The sequence below is a fragment of the Podarcis tiliguerta genome (genome assembly GCF_965153285.1).
Source record: "Podarcis tiliguerta genome assembly, chromosome: 16".
In the NCBI taxonomy this organism is placed as follows: Eukaryota; Metazoa; Chordata; class Lepidosauria; order Squamata; family Lacertidae; genus Podarcis; species Podarcis tiliguerta.
In genome coordinates this window covers 2,815,503-2,837,685 of record NC_139549.1, presented here as the reverse complement: position 1 = coordinate 2,837,685, position 22,183 = coordinate 2,815,503, and the positions used below count along the sequence as shown (strand labels likewise).

Here is a 22,183-nt window from a genome sequence, read left to right as displayed (position 1 = left end):
GAAGTACATTTCCCGGTTTGCAATTTTTTTGGGATTACAACCCTTTTTTTTGGGATTATGAACAATTTTTTTTGGAGGCCCCATTGGCGAAAGCGCGCCTTGGGTTACGGTTATGTACTGAAGTTCTCACCCTGGGCCAGCAGGGGGATACTGTAGATAGTTCAGGTCCACATATGCAAATAAGGGATTGAAAGTGACATTCGGCGATTGGATAGTTATAGGAAGTGGTTACTGTTGCTTTGTAGTGGAGCTCTATATAAGCAGGCTGGCTGAACCCTTCAGTTCAGTTCTGTTCTGGCCTGTGAATAAACAAGAGCTGTTTTAGAATTGCTGTGTCGTCTGATATGTTCACCCACAACTTAACAGTTACAACCTGTTTTGGTTTACAAATGGACCTCCGGAATGGATTATGGTTGTAAACCAAGGTACCACTGTACTTGCCCTAAGAGCCAGTGGGACAGGAAGGAACAGACTAGCAAAAAGGAGGTGTTAGGAAGAGAGACAGAGAGATGGGAAAAGGGTGGCACCATCCATGTTTGTCCTTGGGCCTGTGGACCAGGGCAGGCTACCTGCAAACAAATGTGGCTCTCAAAATGGCGGGGGAAGAAGCATTTCAGAGGAGAGCTGCAAAGACATTAGCTTTATGAGCAATTACGGCCGATGGCTGATGTGGGTGCCTTTCCCCCATTGATGGGGCTGAAATAAAAAAATTAAGGTCTTATATATATATATAAGAAATGTTCATAAATGTACCAAGCAAACATGTACATAAATATATAAACCACATGTCTGAAGCAGCACAGGAAAAGAGCCCTGAAACCATTTTGATTCCCAAACTGACCAAATGTTTTCTCTGCAAGGTCGAAGGCAAATGGAAAAACCTCCCCATTGTCTTTTCCTTCACAAATCCTGTCTGAAGGGTTTGTCTGTGTATGAATAGGGTGAGCCTATGACCTGGCTCAGGAACTAAGTATTTATCATTACAAAAGACAGGCCAGGCTCCCCAGGGTATCCAATCAAGTGACCATTAACAGGTAGCCTGCCAGACAGGAGGTAAACAACACACTCAGATTTCTGTTGTAGACCGCCCTTTCTGTGATGTATGTATGATGTTTCTGGTGGAGGGGGTGGTCTTGAGCTCCAGTGCGGGCAATTTAAAATGTCTATATAAGGGCTGGCACACCTTTGTTCTGGGTCCTCCTCCTTCTCCTGCGTGAGAGGGGAGCACCCTGTTGCAACAGATCAATAAAGATCAGGCTTACTAGCTGCTTTGCTTCTCAATATTTTCTGGTTGGCCTCTGTTCTTTTCTCCGACCGATGGAGAACCTGCAAAGGACTCTATAAGGGCTCTTGTGTTCCCCATAAGGGAATAAGGGCAGATTTTTGTTTATTACAGGGTGGTTGATGGGTGCCATTTTGTGGCCATGCCCATTTCCTGCCCTCTTAAACAGGGCAGCCGTTTTGTGCTACGTCGAGACTCCACGGCAACCATTTTGTGTTTTGCACTCGCAGCACTTCCTCAGAATTGCAAAAGGCCAGAGACCCCAATGGTGTTTTCCTTATCCACTCCGAGCCTTTGTTACTTGCAGACGATGTTCTATTTATTTTAATGTATTTATTTCACGGGTTTTCCATACTGCCCAATGACCCGAAACCTCCGAGCCGCTTATCTAAAATATTCCTAAAAATGCCAGTGAAAGCAACTGTTCAAAAACAAGCCATTTGAAGCACATGGCTTCTCCTGTGCAGAAGAGTTGTGAGAACTATAGTTTGCCCCTCACAGAGCTATGCTTCCCAGCACCCTTAGCATACTACAATTCCCAGAATTCTTTGGGGGAAGTCACATGCCTTAAATGCAGGGTCTGTAAGCTGCCCCTGGTTGATCCCAAACCAACCAAAATATAAATAAAAACCAGGACTTTTAAGACATATACAAAGGGATGGAAGAGGGAGAGAGTTTCTTACGGGGCAGCCAGCTGTTTTCTGTCTTCAGTCCTTTTTTCTTCCCATAGCTTCTATGGATGCTGCTTTTTTCTCCAGACAATGCAGAATAAAGGGTGTCTTCTGAAATTGGAACATGCCGGGGAAGAAAAAAATGTGAGTCGCCCATTGCAGACTTCGAAATTATGAGAGCCGAAACATAGACTTGCCTTCTTCCTGACAGCTGATGCCTGTGATCACACTTATACACTTACATATTTCTTCCATCATGTGGACTAGAATTTTACATCAGTGCAACTGACTCCATGAAGAATTACTGGGACGGACAAGAGCCCTTTGTACAGTGCCGGATTTATGTATAAACTAAACAAGCTATAGCTTAGGGCCCCACTCTCTTGGGAGCCTGCGTGGTGTAGTGGTTAAGAGCGGTAGTCTCCTAATCTGGGGAACCGGGTTCGCGTCTCCGCTCCTCCACCTGCAGCTGCTGGGTGACCTTGGGCCAGTCACACTTCTCTGAAGTCTCTCAGCCCCACTCACCTCACACAGTGTTTGTTGTCAGGGAGGAAGGGAAAGGAGAATGTTAGCCACTTTGAGACTCCTTCAGGTAGTGATAAAGCGGGATATCAAATCCAAACTCTTCTTCTTCTCTTCTTGGGGCCCCCCAAAAAATTTAAAGGAAAAAAACCACCTGGATGTAAATTTCCAAAATATAAGGTAAAAAGCAAATAAAATAAAACCTACATACAGCAACAGTGTTTTGTGTTGTGTAGGTTCCTATGATGTAAGTCACGGGCCCCGCCTGCTAGCCTGCTCCCTAACATATCACTGGTTTGCTCCTTTCTATATATAGGGTGCCTACATTCTGCATGGACTGGTTGCACGACAACATGTGCAAATGGGCTTTAGATACTGTGATGGGATGAAGAGCTGCTTGTGTGTAAATTGCAATCCCTCAGAGTTTGAACAGCTTCTCAAACCTCTGCCTGTGACGGAGCCCCTCCAGCATGGCTGCGTCAGTCGCTAGCAGAATCCGAAAGTGGCTGCTTTCGGAAACGTTTCCAACATAAAAGCTCCTTAACGGAAACACGTCTTCTGGACTCTCTGCGTGACAGTTTCCGCCGAGGAACGGGTGTTCCTATAGGAGGTCCTGAGACTTCCCCACTGTTTTCACTGGAAGCATCTCTGAGCCATTCCTCCGACTCTCCTTCCCTTGACGTTCCTGTTCGCCCCCTACTGGTTCCCTCTTCAGGTGTCAAGTCTCTCTCTACCTCAGAGAGCCTTGGCACCTCCTGTCCTGCCGATGGCAGTTCCCTGACATCCACCTCCCCTCCAGAGCCCCCTTCACCCCCTCCCGTCTCCTCCCCTACGGGTTGTGAGGAGGTAAAACCCCGGAAAGAACCTTCCTCATCGTCTGAAGTTTCGAACACCTTTCTCCACTCGTTGTGGTTCCTAGTCTCTCGGTACTCCTCGTCATCTGAGTCCGTTCCTTCTTCCAACTCCGACTCCGCGAATCCTTCCAGTTCCTCTTCCTCGTCTGTGGTGCCGAAATACTCCCTTCTAAACCTTGCTACCGGCTGTGGTTTCCGCGGGAATCTTTGGTGGAACGTTTCTGTTAAAACCTCGTCATTGACCTCCTCTGCAGTCACCCAGGTGTTTTCTGACTCCGGTTCCCCTTCCCACGCCACTAAATACTCCACCTGATTGCCCTTCCACCTGGAATCGAGGATTTCCGCTACATGGTTACTGCTTTCCCTCTCTTCCAAGACCGGTCCCCTGGTGTGCTCCTCTTCACCTCCCCCCTTGTACGGTGACAGTAATGACCTGTGGAACACTGGATGCAATTTCATGTGGTTGGGTAACCGGAGTTTGAAAGCCACTGGGTTGACCTGCTGAATGACCTCAAAGGGTCCCAATCTCTTGGGTCTTAATTTCTTACAACCCCCTTTGAACGGCAACCCTTGGGTGGACAACCACACCTGATCCCCCACCCTTATGGTTTCACCTTCCCTCCTGTTCTTGTCTGCCTGCTTCTTATATTGAGCCTTGGCCCTTTCTAAGTTGAGCTGAAGCTGACGATGGATCGCTTCCATCTCTTCTACAAAATGTTCGGCCGCTGGGACGCTCCATCTCTCGCCCCCCTCCCCCGGGAATGCCCTGGGGTGACACCCGTAATTGGCCAAAAAGGGGCTCATCCCTGTGGACACATGCTCCACATTGTTGTAGGCAAATTCTGCCAGCGCCAGCTTTTCGACCCAATCATTCCCTCTGTCATTGACATAGCACCTCAGATATTGTTGGAGGATGCCATTTGCTCTTTCCGCCTGCCCGTTGGTTTCAGGATGCCGGGCCGTCGAAAAATTGACTTCCACGTGCAGCAAGCTCATGAGCTTCCTCCAGAACCTGGAAGTAAATTGTTTCCCGCGGTCCGAGACAACCCTCAAGGGGGCGCCATGCAGCCGGAAGACGTGTTCTACAAACAACTTCGCTGTTTCTTCCGCTGTGGCTGCATGTGAACATGCTACAAAGTGGCACATCTTAGTTAACAGGTCCACTACTACCATGATGGCCGTCTTCCCTTTGGATTTGGGCAGATCCGTCATAAAATCTATTGATACCGCCTCCCAAGGCCGTTCTGGCGTGGGTAGTGGTTCCAATAACCCTGCCGGCGCCCTTCTTTCCCCCTTGGCCCTCTGGCATTGGTCACACCCTCTTACATACTCCTTTACATCTTCCCTCACCTTGGGCCACCAAAACTCCCTGGTGACCATCCACATGGTCTTGTGTTGTCCAAAATGTCCCGCCGTGGGACTATCATGCAACTGCTTGAGTACCCTCCCTCTCAATTCACCTTCTGGTATATACAGTGCCCCTTTGTAATACAATGCCCCATTTCTTTCTTCAAAACCCTCCGGGCTCTCACCCTCTCCCCTGAGGCCTCTGAGCTTATTTTGGGCATATTCGTCAGTTTCCGTTTCTTCTACCAGCTCTCGTCTCCCCACCAGCGCCGCCCCACACACCCAGCGGTCCTCAGGAATGACATGTCTTTCTTCGCTTGCTCCCTCCCCTTCCAAGTACTCTGGTTTGCGTGAGAGAGCGTCCGCCCTGACGTTCTCTGGGCCTGGTACATAACAAATCTCAAAGTGGAATTTGGAAAATTCCTGTGCCCATCTCACTTGCCGTTGGTTGAGTACTCGAGCTGTTCTCCAATACTCCAAATTCTTGTGGTCGGTGCACACTTGCACCTTGTGTTGTGCCCCAATCAATAAATGTCTCCACCTCCGGAACGCTTCGTGAATGGCAAGTAGTTCCCTGTCATACACCGTGTAGTTCCGCTCGGACTTATTCAGCTTCCTCGAGAAAAAGGCACACGGTCTCCACTCCGACGTATTTCTTCCCGGCTGAAGAAGCACAGCCCCCACCGCTCTGTCTGACGCGTCTGTCTCCACCCTCATGGGCTTCTGTAGGTCCACATGCAGAAGTTGTTCTTCCGAAGCGAAAGCCCTTTTCAGTTCTTCAAAAGCTCTCTCCGCCTCCGCCGTCCAAACAAATTTCTTCTTGCTACTGAGGCAGTCGGTGATGGGCGCCGTCAAGTGTGCAAAATTCTTGATGAACTTCCGATAAAAGTTCCCAAACCCCAGGAATCTTTGCACATCCTTCTTGGTTTTCGGTGTCTTCCATTCCAGCACCGCCTGGACCTTGCCTGGATCCATGGCCAATCCTTGGTCTGACAGGCGGTACCCCAGGAATTCCACCTCCTTGGCATGAAACTGGCACTTCTCCAGTTTCACCCACAGCTGATTGGCTTGCAGCCGGCCCAACACTTCTCTCACGTCCCTCACATGCTGCTCTTCATTTTCCGAATACACCAACACGTCATCCAAAAAGGCCACACAATTCTTGTAGAGCAACGGCCCCAGGACGTGGTTGATGAACGCTTGAAAACATGCGGAGCCGGCTTGGAGACCGAAGGGCATTACGAGGTATTCAAATGCTCCCAAAGGGGTGAACATGGTGGTCTTCCATTCATCCCCCTTCCTTATTCGTATCAGATTATACGCCCCCCGCAGGTCCAGTTTTGTAAAAATCTTCCCCTTCCTCACCCTGGTCAGAATGTCATCAATTCGGGGCATAGGAAAGGCCAGGGGTTCCGACACGGCGTTTAGGGCCCTGAAATCCACTACAAGTCTCGGCTTATCTGTGTTTTTTTTGTCCACAAAAAACACTGGGCTGCCCCCCACCGCTCGGGACTCTCTGATGAAACCCCTCTTCAGGTTTTTGTCAATGAACTCCCTCAGCTCCTGCATCTCCCTGTCTGACATGGCGTACAGCTTGCCCACTGGGAGTTGAGCCCCCGGGAGTAGGTTGATTTGACAGTCAAAGGGTCTATGCGGCGGCAGTTTGTCCGCTTCTCTTTCGCTGAATACGTTGCTCAGATCTGCATATTGCGGAGGCACCTCCCCTTGCTTCATTACCTCCATCCCAGCTAAGGTGATCTTGGCTCCCCCTGGATCCTTCCCCTGCTTGCAGTGTTCCAGGCAATGCGCCGACCCAAAGGAGACCACCCTCTGGTGCCATCCCACTAGAGGATCGTGAAGTGCCAGCCAGCTCATCCCCAAAATAATGGGAGCTCCTCCCAATGTGGCCACATTAAACGCTATCCTCTCGGTGTGTCTTGCCACCCTCATTATCATGGGAACTGTCTGTTGGTTCACTTCTCCTCCCAACAGCTCTCTGCCGTCAATCGTGGTTACCTGCAGGGGTTTACTTAAGGGGAGGGTTTGTATCTGGTGCTCAGCTGCGAACTCCTTACTCATGAAATTACAGGAGCTGCCTGAATCCAGCAGGGCCTTGATCTGTAGGGGGTGTCCATTTGGCAGCTCTAGCAACACCTCTATCACTAGAGCAGGCCTGGGAGGTTCTGGTGCGGGCACTCTCACTGCTTTTGAGCCTGGCTGCTGTGCCCCGACGGCAGCCAGGCGTTGGCTTTTACTTGCTCTGTGCTTTCCTCCTCCTCTCCCCCAACAGCTCCTGCCATGCCTTGCCATTCCTTTCTCCGTGGACAGACTCTGGCAAAGTGTCCTGGCTGTTGGCAGAGATAGCATTTTTTCCCGCCCTTTCCCTCTTTCTTCCGCCCTTCACCGATGTTTGAAACTGTGTGCGCACGCGCTGTTCCCACTTCCATCGGCTCTGCCGGCGGGAAAGGCTGCTCTGGAATGTCTGGAATGCGGAGCTCCCTCCAACGTTCTCCTTTCCCCTCCCGCTTCTCCAAAGCCCTCGCTTCCTGGCGCGCTCCAATGGCTAGCGCGGCTTTAGTCAGCTGGTCCATAGACTCTGCTCTGGGGTTCCGGGAAAGTTCATCTTTCAAGGACGAAGACAGACCCTCTTCGAAAAGCATTTGAATGGGCTCAGAAGCCAAGTCCCACCCCAATCGATGAATCAACATAGTGAACTCAGTCCAGTACTCACGGACAGTCCGGTTTCCCTGTTTGCAAGCCATTAACTGCCTTCGCACCCCTCCCTGCTCAATGTCACTGGAAAACATCAGGTCCATGGCACGAAAAAACTTCATCGCGTCCTTTAGGATCTCATTATTTGCTGCCATCAAGGGTCTAACCCAGTCCTTCGCCCGATTCGAGGTGGCTAATTACAAAAGCCACTCGCGATTCCTCATCAGGGAAGTCATCGAATTGCAGATTGAGAGCATATTGCATCTCTGTCCTAAAGGCATGGTAGTTCCTGGGGTCCCCCCCAAATTTCTGCACCAATCCTGGCATCTTTCTGTTGAGTGGGGTGGCTTTCTCCCTCCCCCTCTCTGCATCCTGAGCCCTCCTTTCTTCCAGCCTCGCCGTCTGCAAGGCAAGCTGGATTTCCAACGTCCTATACCTTTCCTCCAGGCTTGGACCTCCTCCAGCTGCCCCTCCGGTTCCTGCTGGTTCGCTCATGATGCCTCTCCCTGGCACAAGCTAGCTGTCGATGACTTTCGGATTGCTGTGATGGGATGAAGAGCTGCTTGTGTGTAAATTGCAATCCCTCAGAGTTTGAACAGCTTCTCAAACCTCTGCCTGTGACGGAGCCCCTCCAGCATGGCTGTGTCAGTCGCTAGCAGAATCCGAAAGTGGCTGCTTTCGGAAACGTTTCCAACATAAAAGCTCCTTAACGGAAACACGTCTTCTGGACTCTCTGCGTGACAGTTTCCGCCGAGGAACGGGTGTTCCTATAGGAGGTCCTGAGACTTCCCCACTGTTTTCACTGGAAGCATCTCTGAGCCATTCCTCCGACTCTCCTTCCCTTGACGTTCCTGTTCGCCCCCTACTGGTTCCCTCTTCAGGTGTCAAGTCTCTCTCTACCTCAGAGAGCCTTGGCACCTCCTGTCCTGCCGATGGCAGTTCCCTGACAGATACCTATTAGGTCCATCACTTACCATATGCAGTGGTACCTCTGGATGTGAACGGGAGCCCTATTCACATCCAGAAGCGAATGCAGCCCGCATCTGCGCGTGCACAGGTCGCGATTGACCGTCTGCGCATGCGCAAGCGGCGAAACCTTGAAGTAACGCGCTCCGTTACTTCCAGGTCGCCGCAGCGCGCAACCTGAAAATACTTATCCCAAAGCTACTTCAACCCGAGGTATGACTGTAGCATATATTCAACACAAAAAACAGTGACAATTTGTTGTTGACAAAGGACAGCTGGACATATAAAGGGCCCCATTACCTTCAGGAGCTTAGGGCCTCATCAAACCTAAATCCTGCCCTGCCTTTGTGAACCAGGAGATTTTGCCGCTTGAGGCAAAGCAGAAAATTTGAAACCCAAAATCTGAGTAGAACAAAACCAGCCAGTCTTTCCTTACTCCATACCTACAGTGATGACCACAGCATTTTGAGATGGTGATGCTGGTGAGATGTTTTCCCCTGAAGCGGTGATATTCCGGCCTTGCTTGTCCGTTTGGAAGGTCGTGGTGTTGACCTTGGAGTAAAGAGACAAAAAAAGAAAAATGAATGCATTTTGATATATCAACTGAACTCGCGGCCTCTCGATTTTCATGCGACTTCCTGCCACGTTTTTTAAAATTGTTTTTACAGATAATTTCATTGCTTTATTCTTTTTTAAACTGCTCTGAGGGTAGATTTCCCCACCTCCAATCAAACAACATATACCGTATTTTTTGCTCTATAAGACTCACATTTTCCCTCCTAAAAAGTAAGGGGAAATGTGTGTGTGTCTTATGGAGCAAATGTAGGCTGTGCAGCTATCCCAGAAGCCAGAACAGCAAGAGGGATCGCTGCTTTCACTGCGCAGCGATCCCTCTTTCTGTTCTGGCTTCTGAGATTCAGAATATTTTTTTCTTGTTTTCCTCCTCCAAAAACTAGGTGCGTCTTGTGGTCTGGTGCGTCTTATAGAGCAAAAAATACGGTAATTTTTATGAAATGAAAATAGGCAAAACACCTGCAGAGTCCATCCACCACTCTGATATTTCTCAAGCTCACCAGAAACCAGCACTTGGGAGAAGCTGCATTGGTTCCACAGACCATCATTTTGTTGTCCAGCTTCTCGATCACTTGGATGAAATTATCGCAGTCGTCCTATGAGGAAAGGTGATGGGGAGGGGAGAGGAAAAACACAGAAGCGTATTGATTTATTGTAACATTTATGACCCACGCTTCCATGGCATCCTTCAAGGTGGCTTCAATAAAACCGATCCATCGATATTTGTAAAACAACAACAATAAAAACACAAACCGCAATAAAAGCAGCAATGTATATTTGTTAGAAATGGGGACAGTTCTACTCTGTTAAAAAGTGATCTGTGCTCCACTGAGAATTTAAAAATTGCCACTGTTTCTCTTGGAGGGAAGTTGTAGGGAAATACCCTTTTCTCCTCAAGCCACCCTCCCCGTGCCATTGATAACCTCATGCTGCTGGAAAACATGAGTTTGCATTTTGCATGCACACACTTGAAATATTTACATTTAACATTTTCAGTGCAATAAATATATATATAGGTGTGTATGTAAAATAATATATTTCTAGCAAGCATGAGTTGATGAACCATGCCCTCCTTGCCACTAGGGGGCGCCAACTATTTAATTTAATGCAGCCTTTCTAGCCCTAAGGGTTGGGTGGGTTATACAGCAAAATGCATCCCAAAACAGATTGGCTGTGGAGGTGCTGATCCCAGGAGATTTACACAATGGTCTGTGCCAGCTGTTGGCTTAACAACTGTGAAGGGTCCTCAACAAACATGGAGGCCGGGAGTTCTGCCAGGGTGGCCCCTAAAAGATGCATTGCGCAGACTGAGACCCGAATCAGCAGTAGCGGTAGCGTAATAGGGCCAGCTAGGATCCTATTGGCTCCTTGCGTCGCCACGTGATCCCTGCTGGCGCTGCAGTACCCCCTCCAGCCACTGGTGGCGCTGCAGCACAAGTGGGGCAGGAAGTTGAGACACGCCCCCCACCATAGTCCCATCTTACTTAGGAAACATTTTGTAGACCTCCGATCCCGGTCCCCACAACTCCCTCCTTCCTCCTTACCCGCACTGCTCTGGGCTTGCTTTTACAGTCCTTTTCCGCCTTCTCATCAGCCTTCAGGGGGACCTGGAGCAAGGAGAGAGACCCTGGTGAGGAAACTGGGAGGCGCCAACCCTACGCCCCTGCGAAAACTAGGAGGCTATTTCGCCCCGTGTTGGTCCCGGGATGCAGCTCAAGAGAAAGAGGACATCAGGATAGGAACCCAGGAATTTGCCTTCTACTGAGTCGGAAGTTTTGTCAGACTGGAGACTGGGGGCGGCCGCCGAGACCACATAACACCTGAAAGACCTACATTGGCTCTCAGTACGTTTCCAAGCACAATTCAAAGTGTTGGTGCTGACCTTGAAAGCCCTAAACGGCCTCGGTCCAGTATACCTGAAGGAGCATCTCCACCTCCATCTTTCAGCCCAGACACTGAGGTCCAGCTCCGAGGGCCTTCTGCCGGTTCCCTCACTGTGAGAAGCCAAGTTACAGGGAACCAGGCAGAGGGCCTTCTCGGTGGTGGCGCCCTCCCTGTGGAACTCCCTCCCCATTAGATGTCAAGGAAATAAATATCTGACGTTTAGAAGACATCTGAAGGCAGCCCTTTTTAGGGAAGTTTTTAATGACTCATGTTTTCATGTATTTTTAATCTTTTTTTGGAAGCCGCCCACAGTGGCTGGGGAAACCCAGCCAGATGGGCGGGGTTAAATAAATAAATAATAATAATAAAAAAATAATTGTCTACAATGACTGGAAGCATCTCTCCAGGGTTTTGGAAAAGGGAGATTCCCAGCCCTGACTGGGGAAGCCAAGGATTGAACCTGCGGCGTTCTGCAACCAAAGCAAGAGCTCTACAGCTGAGCTACATCCCTTCCCTGGTTGTTCGTTTCAGCACCACGGACACCTCCTAGGGAGAAACGTGCTCCCTAGTAACCCAAGCTCTTCTGAGCCTTGACCTCAGAACATAAGAGCTTTGCTGGATCAGGGGAATGGCCCATCTAGTCCAGCACCCTGTTCTCACAGTGGCCAGCCAGCTGCCCCAAAGGGAAACCCGCAATCAGGATTCGAACTCAAAAGCAACTCTTCCCTAGCTGCAGTTTTCCGGCAACTGGCATTCAGAAGCATCACTGCTTCCAGAGCCCAGCAATCAGGCCTAGTAGCCACCAAGGGGCTCCATGAATTTGTGTAACCCTCTTTTAAAACCATTCCGATTGCTGGCAATCTGTTCCACCTGTGGAAGCGAGTTCTGCAGATTATGTGATGGCCTGGGAGTCTGATTCAGAGGCTGAACCAGAGGAATCCCAGCCTGCACAGGAGTCCCCGCCTCCAGGGCCGGCTGAGCCAGGGCAGGGCCTTGAATCTGAAGGGCCTGAACCTGTGCCGGATCCTCAGGAGCAGACACCAGATGTATCCACTCTGACTCCGGAGGTGATTGAGGACCCATTGCCTGCAGTTGCTCCTCTCCCAGCCCTGTCAGGGGAAGGTGAGTCTCCCCCTGGGTCCAGTAACCCTCCAGCCTCTCCTGAGCTGCAGAGGCTCAGGGCAGAGAGGCAGAGGGAACTGGGTTCTCTCAGGAGGAGTGCTCACCTTAAGGCCAGGAGAGGCGAGTCACCTGTGGGCCGGGACCGCCCCTGGCCTCAGAGAAGATAAAGGCCAGTCAGGCCAGTCCCAGGTTGTGGGAGCAACGTGGTTGGAAACCTGTTTCTGCCAGCACCCAGACCTGTTCTTCCGGAGTTCCTGACCTCGCCCGGCTTCCTGCTTTGGACCCCGCTTCGCCCTTGGTGGACAGTCTCCGGACCCTCGACCCAGGACCGGACTCTGACCACGCCTCTCGGTAACCCCTCCCCCAGGTCCAGCACAGATTAACTGTGCCGCCTGAAGCTCTGTACCTCTTTCGGAGTGACTTCGGAGTCCGTAAACGTCAAGAGCAACAGCTTCCCCCGGCCTCCGACGAGGACCTGGTTGGAGCCGGGCTCGTGGAACATGGCCGCCGGTCTCTCATGTTCACTGAAATTGAACCTCTGGGCATCTGAAAGGAGAGGGGGTCGTATTGGTCATGGTTGGAGATGCGGTGGAGAAATAGGAACAACAAGACAGTGGTACCTTGGGTTACAGATGCTTCAGGTTACAGACTCCAGTAACCCAGAAATAATGCTTTCAGGTTAAGAACTTCCCTTCAGGATGAGAACAGAAATTGTACTCCGGCGGCGCGGTGGCAGCAGGAGGCCCCATTAGCTAAAGTGGTGCTTCAAGTTAAGAACACTTTCAGGTTAAGAACGGACCTCCAGAACGAATTAAGTACTTAACCCGAGGTACTACTGTATAGGGCTGCTTTCAGATGTCTTCTAAAGGTTTTATAATTACAGTGGTACCTTGGGTTAAGAACTTAATTCGTTCTGGAGGTCCGTTCTTAACCTGAAACTGTTCTTAACAGAATTAAGTACTTAACCTGAGGTACCACTGTACATATGTGGTGGAGGTGTGAGTGGTCATAATGTTATTATTTAGCGATTTTCAGAGATTTATAAGATTTCTGTTTATTTGGTTTCGGAGTTCCTAGAGAGCAGGCTTCAGAGATCTTTGTGACCTGCAGAAGAGACTTTCCCACGAAACTCAGCGATCTCCTGGGCGTGCAAGGGATAAAGCCGTCTTTCGAAATGTTGCCGTCCTGTCCGCACCAGCACGGCGGTTTGGAGCCTGAATGGATCTGGGACCTGAGGTCTCCTTGGAGGAAGGGGGCAGGCGTGTAGAGGAGCTGTCTGATTGCACAGAGGGAAGATTTGCATTTGTTGCTCCGCCCCCTCTGTGGCCCCCGGATAGGCTGCCGGGAAGGGATCGTGGCCCTCAGACTGGAAAAAAGATTCTGCTTTCTCTCTTCGGAGAGAGAAAATGGGAACCGGCTTCCACTTAAGCTCGAGTTCAATGGAACAAGCTCCATTCTGCTGCCTCATCTGTCCAGAGAGCTTCCACGGCGGCGATATTAATGCGGTTAATGCATAATACATGGGCTTAAAAAATAAAATCAGGCAGAGAAAGGGCAGAGGAGAACACTGAACAGGGGGTGGCGGCACAGAAACCAAGAGCGGCGGTGGGCTCTTTACAAAAATATACAATTAAAAATAAACCTGCCCTGTTTTAATTACACCCCATGAGCAGGGCTGGAGAAGCAGGGCTGGAGGGCCACCCTTGGCTCTGAACCTGAAATTCCCCATATCGGATTGATCTTATATCTTATCCATCCATCTATGGTAGGCATCCCCCAAACTCGGCCCTCCAGCTGTTTTGGGACTACAACTCCCATCATCCCTGACCCCTAGTCCTGTTAGCTGGGGATGATGGGAGTTGTAGTCCCAAAACAGCTGGAGGGCCGCGTTTGCCTATGCCTGCCCTAGGGTGTGGTTGTTTGTTTGTGATTGGCTGTGGCGAATTTTATTTTCATGTTTGAGTGGGGTGGGTGTTTTGGATCAGGTTAGCCATATTGATTCATATGCCGTTGGTGGATTCTTGCCGTTGTCTTGTATGTACAAAATAGTACTCCAGGCATTCCCAAACTCGGCCCTCCAGCTGTGTTGGGACTACAACTCCCATCATCCCTGACCGCTGGTCCTGTTAGCTAGGGATGATGGGAGTTGTAGTCCCAAAACAGCTGGAGAGCCGAGTTTGGCGGTGCCTGATCTATGGTGCCCATTGGAGCAGGTTGGGCGGAAGGCAAGGAGCCTGGCAGTAGGTGGCGCCAGAGAGCCAATGGCAGGCAGGAACTCACTAATTCTAGTTTTGCATCTCTCCTCCTCCTTCTGAAAAGTGCAATGCTGGGGGAGATGAGGAGGAGGACGCAGCCCCCTAATGGTTCCTCCCCCCCGGACTGGTTGTGAGCCGGCCGGCCGGTAGGGAGCTACCTGAGAGCAGAGTGAGGCCAGTGGGGCCCTGCACCATTCACCCTGATGGACCAACCTCTCCACTGGAATACCCAGAACATCCTTTCCAAGTCCCTAGCAAACTGCCCTGCTCAACGTTTAAACCAGGGGTTCCCCAAAGTGAGTGGTAGCGCCCCCTGGAGGGTGGTGAAATTACCCAGGGGGTGCCAAGAGGTGGGGGGGGGGGCACCAGGGGCGCAAATGACCACCAGACTCCGAAAAGCTGGCATCACCGGAACACGTTCATTGAATTAGTTAATCTGAACAGTTTTGATTACATTTGCAATTAACCGTTACTGTTTCGAATGTGACCAGGTTTTTATCGTGCAAACTGCTATTCTGAATAATGCTTTTTTATAGGGGAAAGGGACATTGGGGTGGGTTGGCGCTGTGGGATAAACCACTGAGCCTAGGACTTGCCGATCAGAAGGTCGGCGGTTCAAATCCCCGCGACGGTGTTAGCTCCCGTTGCTCAGTCCCTGCTCCTGCCAACCTAGCAGTTCAAAAGCATGTCAAAGTGCAAGTAGATAAATAGGTACCACTCTGGCGGGAAGGTAAACGGCGTTTCCGTGCACTGCTCTGGTTCACCAGAAGCGGCTTAGTCATGCTGGCCACATGACCCGGAAGCTGTACGCCAGCTCCCTCGGCCAATAAAGCGAGATGAGCGCCGCAACCCCAGAGTCGTCCACGACTGGACCTAATGGTCAGGGGTCCCTTTACCTTTTTACCTTATGGAGCAAAGGTTTGGGTACCACTGATTCTTGCAATGCCGTGGTTTGGACTAGATCGCTCTGGATCACTTCCAGGTCTGCGATTCTGCAATCCTATGCTTCAAACCTCCTTAGCTCCTTTGCCCTGTGCTAACATTGCAGAGACTCTTGAGAGTCCCATGGACTGCAAGAAGATCAAACCTATCCATTCTTAAGGAAATCAGCCCTGAGTGCTCACTGGAAGGACAGATCCTGAAGCTGAGGCTCCAAGACTTTGGTCACCTCATGAGAAGAGAAGACTCCCTGGAAAAGACCCTGATGTTGGAAAAGATGGAGGGCACAAGGAGAAGGGGAGGACAGAGGACGAGATGGTGGGACAGTGTTCTCGAAGCTACCAACATGAGTTTGACCAAGCTGCGGGAGGCAGTGGAAGACAGGAGGGCCTGGCATGCTCTGGTCCAGGGGGTCACAAAGAGGTGGACACGACTAAACGACTAAACAACAACAACAACAACAACAACATTGCAGTGGGGTTGAGGAGCGGGGAGAGCATTTATGGGGAAATTCCCCTAAGGTCACTCTTGGCTAGAAACTGTCCGTCATCCACAAATGGGGGCGCTGAACTGGGAAGCCAGAATGGGCATTCAAAGGGCAGGAAACCAGAACATCCCACCTGGTCTCTCTCTCTCTCTCTCTCTCTCTCTCTCTCTCTCTCTCTCTCATTGCAGAAATTCTGGTTCAACCCACACGCTTTCTTCTCTGGGGGTTTTTCTAACAAATGTGTCATGATGAGGAGCAGCGTGCAATTTGGATCTGCTAGGGTGAGCCCTGCGTGTGGCAACCGCGTATCGGAGAACGAATCTGGGGCGTTGTTTTTGTGTTCCCTGCCTCCCCTCCTCTCGGAGCTCGCAGCTCTCTTTTTATCCGCACTGCAGAGAGTGCCAAGTCTAGCCTGACCCAGTCTATAAAATCTCCTCCTCCTCTGTTTCTCTGCAAAAAAAAGCCTCCTGTTTTTGGAAGAGAGCGGCTGTCTTGCTGGCTCCCAGCGAGGCCCCTGCAATCCAATCTTAGGTGTGGCACTGCCTCTGGAGCCAAGGGGAAAGAGATGCCCAGGTCTCAGGTATGCCTGAAAGAAGCACTATCTGGTCTGGGAAACCTCCGAGTGTGCAGGGATTGCCTGAGGACGTGCAGAGTGCCTTTCCTACCTTCTTCAAAGCATTGAGAAAAACCTGATGTGCAGAGATTCTCTGAGGACGTGCAGAGTGCATCTTTCTGCAGCAAAGGGGGACAAACACCTGCTTGGCCTTCTCAAAGGCCATTTATTCCTACTTACTAGACATTGCTCAGAACCCAGGGGGCAGGACCGGTGTGTGTGTGTGTGTGTGTGTGTGTGTATGTGTGTCTAGACCCCAGTTGTGCCACTTCCTAGATGGCTATGGAATTTGGAGGCATGATTTGACAAAAGCCAGAAAAACTGGGGGAGAGGGGCAGCATAGGGGTTTTTAATGGCTTTCGTTAGCCGTGAAGACCCACACAGAGCCTCCAGATGCAGTGGCAGTCTACATGTAGCAATGCAACAGGAGAAGGCTGTTGCCATGGTGGCCTACCGGAGGGCTTCACAGGAGTGTCTGAATGGCCATTGTGGGGAACTGGTCTAGGCCAGACCCCCTCAGATGGACCCCGCTCCAGAGGGTTCTTCCTGCTAGCCGTGGTCGTTCGGAATGGAACCTCCATTTACAAAGGCACTCTACACCCTTCATTAGGGAGAGCCTCGCCATGCAGCGTAAAGGAAGAGAGCTGGTGGTTTCAGACCTCATGCGTGGGCTTCCCTTGGTCTGACAGATCGGGGCTGTCCTTATGTCCGTCCCCGTCCCCCCAAAAGACCCCTTGTAGTGTAGCCGCTAGAGTGTCAGACTAGGACCTGGGAGAGCCCAAATCTCCACTCGTCCACCTGGGGGGCAGTCACTGCCTCTCAGCCTCTCCTACCTCGCAGGGATGTTGTGGGCATTAAATGAGGAGGAGAACCACGTGTGCCACTTTGAGCTCCGTAGAGGAAAACGGTGGAACAAAAACGCAATAGCAAGAAATAAATAAAAGCCAATTCATTTGCGCATTCGAGGCCTTAGCCCCAGAGTAAAACAAAACAACAACCCAGCCAGTGTGAAAATGTTGGGCAGGCCCCACGTCCAGCCTCCCTGCTTTCGCAGCAGCCAAATGCCCCCGGTTACCTAGAAGTCCAGATAGACTGCCTCTGGACCTGGAGGTTCAACAAGAACCTCAAAAGAGCCCGGTTGCTGGATCAGACCCAGAGGGGCCCATCTAATCCAGCATCCTGTTTTCACAGCAGCCAACCAGGTGCCCCAATGAGAAGCCCCCCCAGCAGGATCCGAGCGCAAGAACACCTCTGTCCGTTTGTGTTTCTCAGCGACTGGCCTCCAGAGTCCAACTGAGGACGGAAAACATAATCATTGTGGATAGTAGCGAACGATAGGCTTCTCTTCCATGAATTTGCCTCGCCCCTCTATTAAAGGGTTGCTAAGCTGATTCATTCGCTGCCGAAATGGCCTATTTAGTGGCACGAGGCCCTCAGGAAGCTGGCCTTATGTCCTTGGTCTATCTAGCTTAGTATTGCCCACACTGACTGGCAGCGCCTCTCCAGGCTTTCAGACGGAGGGTCTCTCCTGGTGATTGAACCCAGGACCATCTGCAAGTGAAGCAGATCGCTCTAGCCACTGAGCTGGGCCGCTTCCTTCCCCTAAAAACAACAGTCAAGGTCCCAGTCCTCATGTTTGTTTAAAGAGGAACGCAAAGAGCCGCCTTGTGCAAGCCAGGCTCCATCCCACTCAGTATTCCTGCACTGATTGGCAGCAGCTCTTTGGGTTTTCAGAGGGAGAGGGGTGGAGATTGAAAGTGGGGCGAAGCAGATGTTCTGCCCCAGAGCCACTGCTCTGCCCAACAACATCAAGATGGAAACTTCTTGTGCCTCTTCAAATTATGCATCTGTGAATCACAAAGGTGAGATAAGCCAAGAGGCTGTTTGCCACCCGCCCCAGATGTCTATGGGTCCAGGAAAAACTGTGGGGGTCTTGGATTAGGGATGTAGGAAACCCAGCTCCTATCAGATCAGGCTATTTGTGTGTCTGGAGCAGGTTTGTCGGCTTTGAGTGATAGCATCTTTCCAGGATCTGAGGCCGGGGGAAAACAAAACCCACTTTCATCTGCTAACCTGATTTTTATTTTTATTTTTAAATCCCAGGAACTGAACCTGGACTCTTCTGCATATTCTCTACCCCTGAACTACTGTTTCCCCAGCAAGTTCTGCCGAAATCATTCCACAGAACTGGAAGCCGGTCTCACGATGACACAGCCCTCTCCCTTCTCTGAAATGAAAGAGACTCCTGCTTCTGAAGTTTAAATGATTTTAACTGCAAATATGGGTGTTTTCACGCTTATAAAATGCACAGTACATTAGGAAGGTGTATGTCTCTTGAAACGCAACGATGGCATTTCATAAACAAACAATTAGGCTTCGGACACACCCTATATTTAAAACCCAATGCTGGGAACTGTAGTTCACGGGTGCAGGGAATTGCAGTTTGGCGGGCGGTCAACTACAGTTCCCAGGATTCCCGAGTGGTGGGAAGTCATGTGATTTAAATTTAGGGTGTGGAGGTCGACTTCGTCCCACACGATGTTGATGCTTAATCCTAGGATCACTCAGAGAAGCTCGCAAACGAGTTTGGTCCCTAATTGTTTGCACTGCAGCATCCCTGATTGCCTATCACCACCGATTTACAGAGTTCAATGCACTCATCACTACGATGCCTCATGATGTTCAGGCTCCCTTAGGCTTTTGCCACTGAGCTCATGGCTCAGGATAGGACCAGAGGAAGCTGCCTTATACCCAGACAGAGCTTCATCTAGCTCAGAAGTGCCTACACTGACTGGCAGCTGCTCTCCAGGGTTTCAGGCAAGGGTGGGGGTGGGATCTTTCCAAGCCCTACCTAGAGATGCCAGGACTTGAACCTGGGACCTTCTACAAGCCAGGCAGATGCCATACCACCGAGTGCCTTCCTTGCTCCAGACTAGCAAGGACCACACCTGAAAGCTGGGAAAGTGATTTAAGGAAGGCATTCGTTCCAAATCTTCCAACCAACCCTAGATATGTTTTTAAAAAACCTGTCATTATCTTATGTAATATTCGAAGCATGCATGGAAGTGAGAGCTGGACCATCAAGAAGGCTGATGGCCAAAGAATGGATGCTTTTGAATTCTGGTGCTGGAGGAGACTCTTGAGAGTCCCATGGACTGCAAGAAGATCCAACCTCTCCATTCTGAAGGAAACCAGCCCTGAGTGCTCACTGGAAGGACAGATCCCGAAGCTGAGGCTCCAAGACTTTGGCCACCTCATGGGAAGAGAAGACTCCCTGGAAAAGACCCTGATGTTGGGGAAGATGGAGGGCACAAGGAGAAGAGGACGACAGAGGACGAGATGGTGGGACAGTGTTCTCGAAGAGACCAGCGTGAGGGAGGCAGTGGAAGACAGGAGTGCCTGGCGTGCTCTGGTCCAGGGGGTCACGAAGAGTCGGACATGACTAAACGACTAAACAACAACAACAACAATATTTGAAGCCTGTTGGGCCTCCCTCTCCATGCTGCTTCGGAAAACCAGGATTCTAGCTGCTCAGATAGACTGCGCCTGCTCAGGAAGCCCCAGTGCAAATCGATAAAGGAAAACACCCCCCCCAGTGCTGTCTAGTGACACAGGCATATCGCCCGCCTTTCATCTCTGTTCTGGCAGCAGGATTATCTGCCTGGAAGCCACACCTGTCCCCCTCCCCACACAGCTGCATCGCGCGGCAAGGAAGATTTGGTTCCAGCAAGAAAGATGTGCACCGCCAGTTCTGGCAAAACAAAACGTCTTGACCCAAAGGAACGGGCAGATGGTATTATAATTGCCTTGGGAGGGGTGTGCTTGGAATGCAGTTTGCTGTGTCAGGCTGTAGCCAGCAAAAGGATAATAATAATAATAATAATAATAATAATAATAATAATTGCCTTTGCTGCCCCACCCTGTGACCTGACTGCTTTCCTTGGAAGTTGCAAACTGGCTTCATCCAAAACAGACTTTTGTCTGGCAATGGGGCAGGGGGTATCGAAGTTCTGAGTCGGCTCATTGGCAGGACACATGCCTTGAATGCAGAAGGCATGCAATCCCTAGAGGCATCATCCCCAGGCAGGGCTGGGAAAGACTTCTGGTCTGGAACCCGGGAGAGCAGCTGCCAGTCAGTGTTGGGAATGCTGTGCTCCAGAGACCAATGAGTCTGTCTTGGTAAAAGGCAGCTTTTCATGTGTTGCCTGCGGCGCTAGGCGTGCTCAGAGTGGACCCAACGAAACCAATCCTTTCAATGGGTCTACTCTGAGTAGATGGGGCTGCCCATCCTGCCCACAAGTGAAATCCCTCCCTGTCAGACTTGAGACCGAGAGATGAAAACAAGCAGCTTGGTCGGCTCAGAGTGACTGAGCAGACCCAGTCCTCTCCAAAATGTGCTTAATGATAAACAGGTTTCCGTGGCAACCGCCTCCTCCTCCTCATCCAACATGCCTCTGTGCAAAAGGAATGCATAACATCTTAGGTTATATATCTGTTTTTCTACCGAGTATCTCACAGCTGAGTTGGGGGACGACACCCACAAATGGACCCTGACCATGAAAGGCTCAGCAGACCCCCAATTTTCAGGCTGGTGGGGTGAGCCCCCCCTCCTGACTCCCCAACAAACGCAGAGCGACCACCTAGGATGTCCTGAACTCTGCAAATCTGCAAATAGTTTCTCATGCAGAAAGCTGAACAGAGGCAATTCTAACCTGTTCTTATTTCCAATCTCCTGCAACTACCATGCATTAAATAAATTTAAAAGCTATTGTATATACACCCCCCCTTTTTTTGGAGGGGAGGGAATGTTTCTGGTTAGATCATCTAAGATGAATGCAAGATTGGCTTTTTTAAAAAAAAAGAAATTGCAGGCACTATTATAATAAATAAATAGTTCTCTCACAAACCTTGCAGATTGAGCTTCAGCCTGGGCACCTTTTGGGAGGAGGCGAGGCAGAGGATGGAGAGCAGGTAAAAACGGAGGCCTCTCATCTTTTTTTTTGGGGGGGGGGGTGTATCTGTGTGGGGAGGAAGAGAGATTGTCTGCTTCCCAAGGATGGATGTCTGCAGCAAGGAAAACTCCACAGGCGCTGTTTTTCCTCCGGCTTCTGTCAAGAGCTGAGTGCACTCCTCCCAGCTCTCGCTATCCTAATTTATAGCCCCTCCAAAATAAATAAATAACTGCATCCCCACCAACCCGGCAGAGGAGAAACAAACGTCAGCATAGCTTCCTCGAGGAGGGGGGGGGGGAACCGTGACCAACCATCACTCTCTGCCCTGCCCCTTGTTTTAAGTTGCAGTCGAAAGAGAACCGTGTAGCAAAGAGATTTGCAAGGTGGCGGAAGGAAAATGGGGAGAAATCCAATTTGGTCGCTCAGGGGATGTCCCTGCAGGGAAATGGCCAGCCCAGATAGGGTGGGATGCTTTCAGAGCCGGCTCTGTTGTTGAGTGATGGGCAGAGGTGGCCCTTAGCGCCTGGCTTACAGTGGACACATTGTCAGTCAGTAGGTCAGTTTTATTGCACATAGCCAAAGGCTGCCGCAATGTACAATAGCCTGGCTATTTTCAATGATGGTTAATTAATAAAAGACTCCCTGCTTTAATGACACAATGGGGGAAGAGTGAAGGGGTTGTGTTCATGGGATAAATGCTCATTTATATATCAGTGGTGCTGTGGGTTAAACCACAGAGCCTAGGACTTGCTGATCAGAAGGTCGGCGGTTCGAATCCGCGACAGGGTGAGCTCCCGTTGCTCAGTCCCAGCTCCTCCCCACCTAGCAGTTCAAAAGCACATCAAGGTGCAAGTAGATAAATAGGTACCGCTCTGGCGGGAAGGTAAATGGTGTGCTGCTCTGGTTCGCCAGAAGCGGCTTAGTCCTGATGGCCACATGACCCGGAAGTTGTACGCCGGCTCCCTCAACCAATAAAGCGAGATGAACGCCGCAACCCCAGAGTC

The 22,183-nt window shown here is 50.6% G+C and overlaps 1 protein-coding gene across 2 annotated transcripts in view; it reads right to left on the bottom strand.

Annotated features, from left to right (window-relative positions):
* Positions 1-21,559, bottom strand: part of LOC310666055 (semaphorin-7A-like) — a 33,575-nt gene extending 12,016 nt beyond the window's left edge. The window contains exons 1-6 of one of the 2 annotated variants that reach the window (XM_083416587.1): positions 21,135-21,559; positions 12,340-12,479; positions 10,472-10,534; positions 9,428-9,523; positions 8,798-8,906; positions 1,966-2,064 (exon numbers count right to left, since the gene is read on the bottom strand). In XM_083416587.1, the coding sequence (XP_083272713.1) occupies positions 1,966-2,064; positions 8,798-8,906; positions 9,428-9,523; positions 10,472-10,534; positions 12,340-12,479; positions 21,135-21,219 (592 nt within the window). In that variant the 5' untranslated portion in view covers positions 21,220-21,559. The remainder of the gene's footprint in view (positions 1-1,965; positions 2,065-8,797; positions 8,907-9,427; positions 9,524-10,471; positions 10,535-12,339; positions 12,480-21,134) is intronic. The other variant, XM_083416588.1, reaches the window with a different exon arrangement.
* Positions 21,560-22,183: the final 624 nt, after the last annotated feature.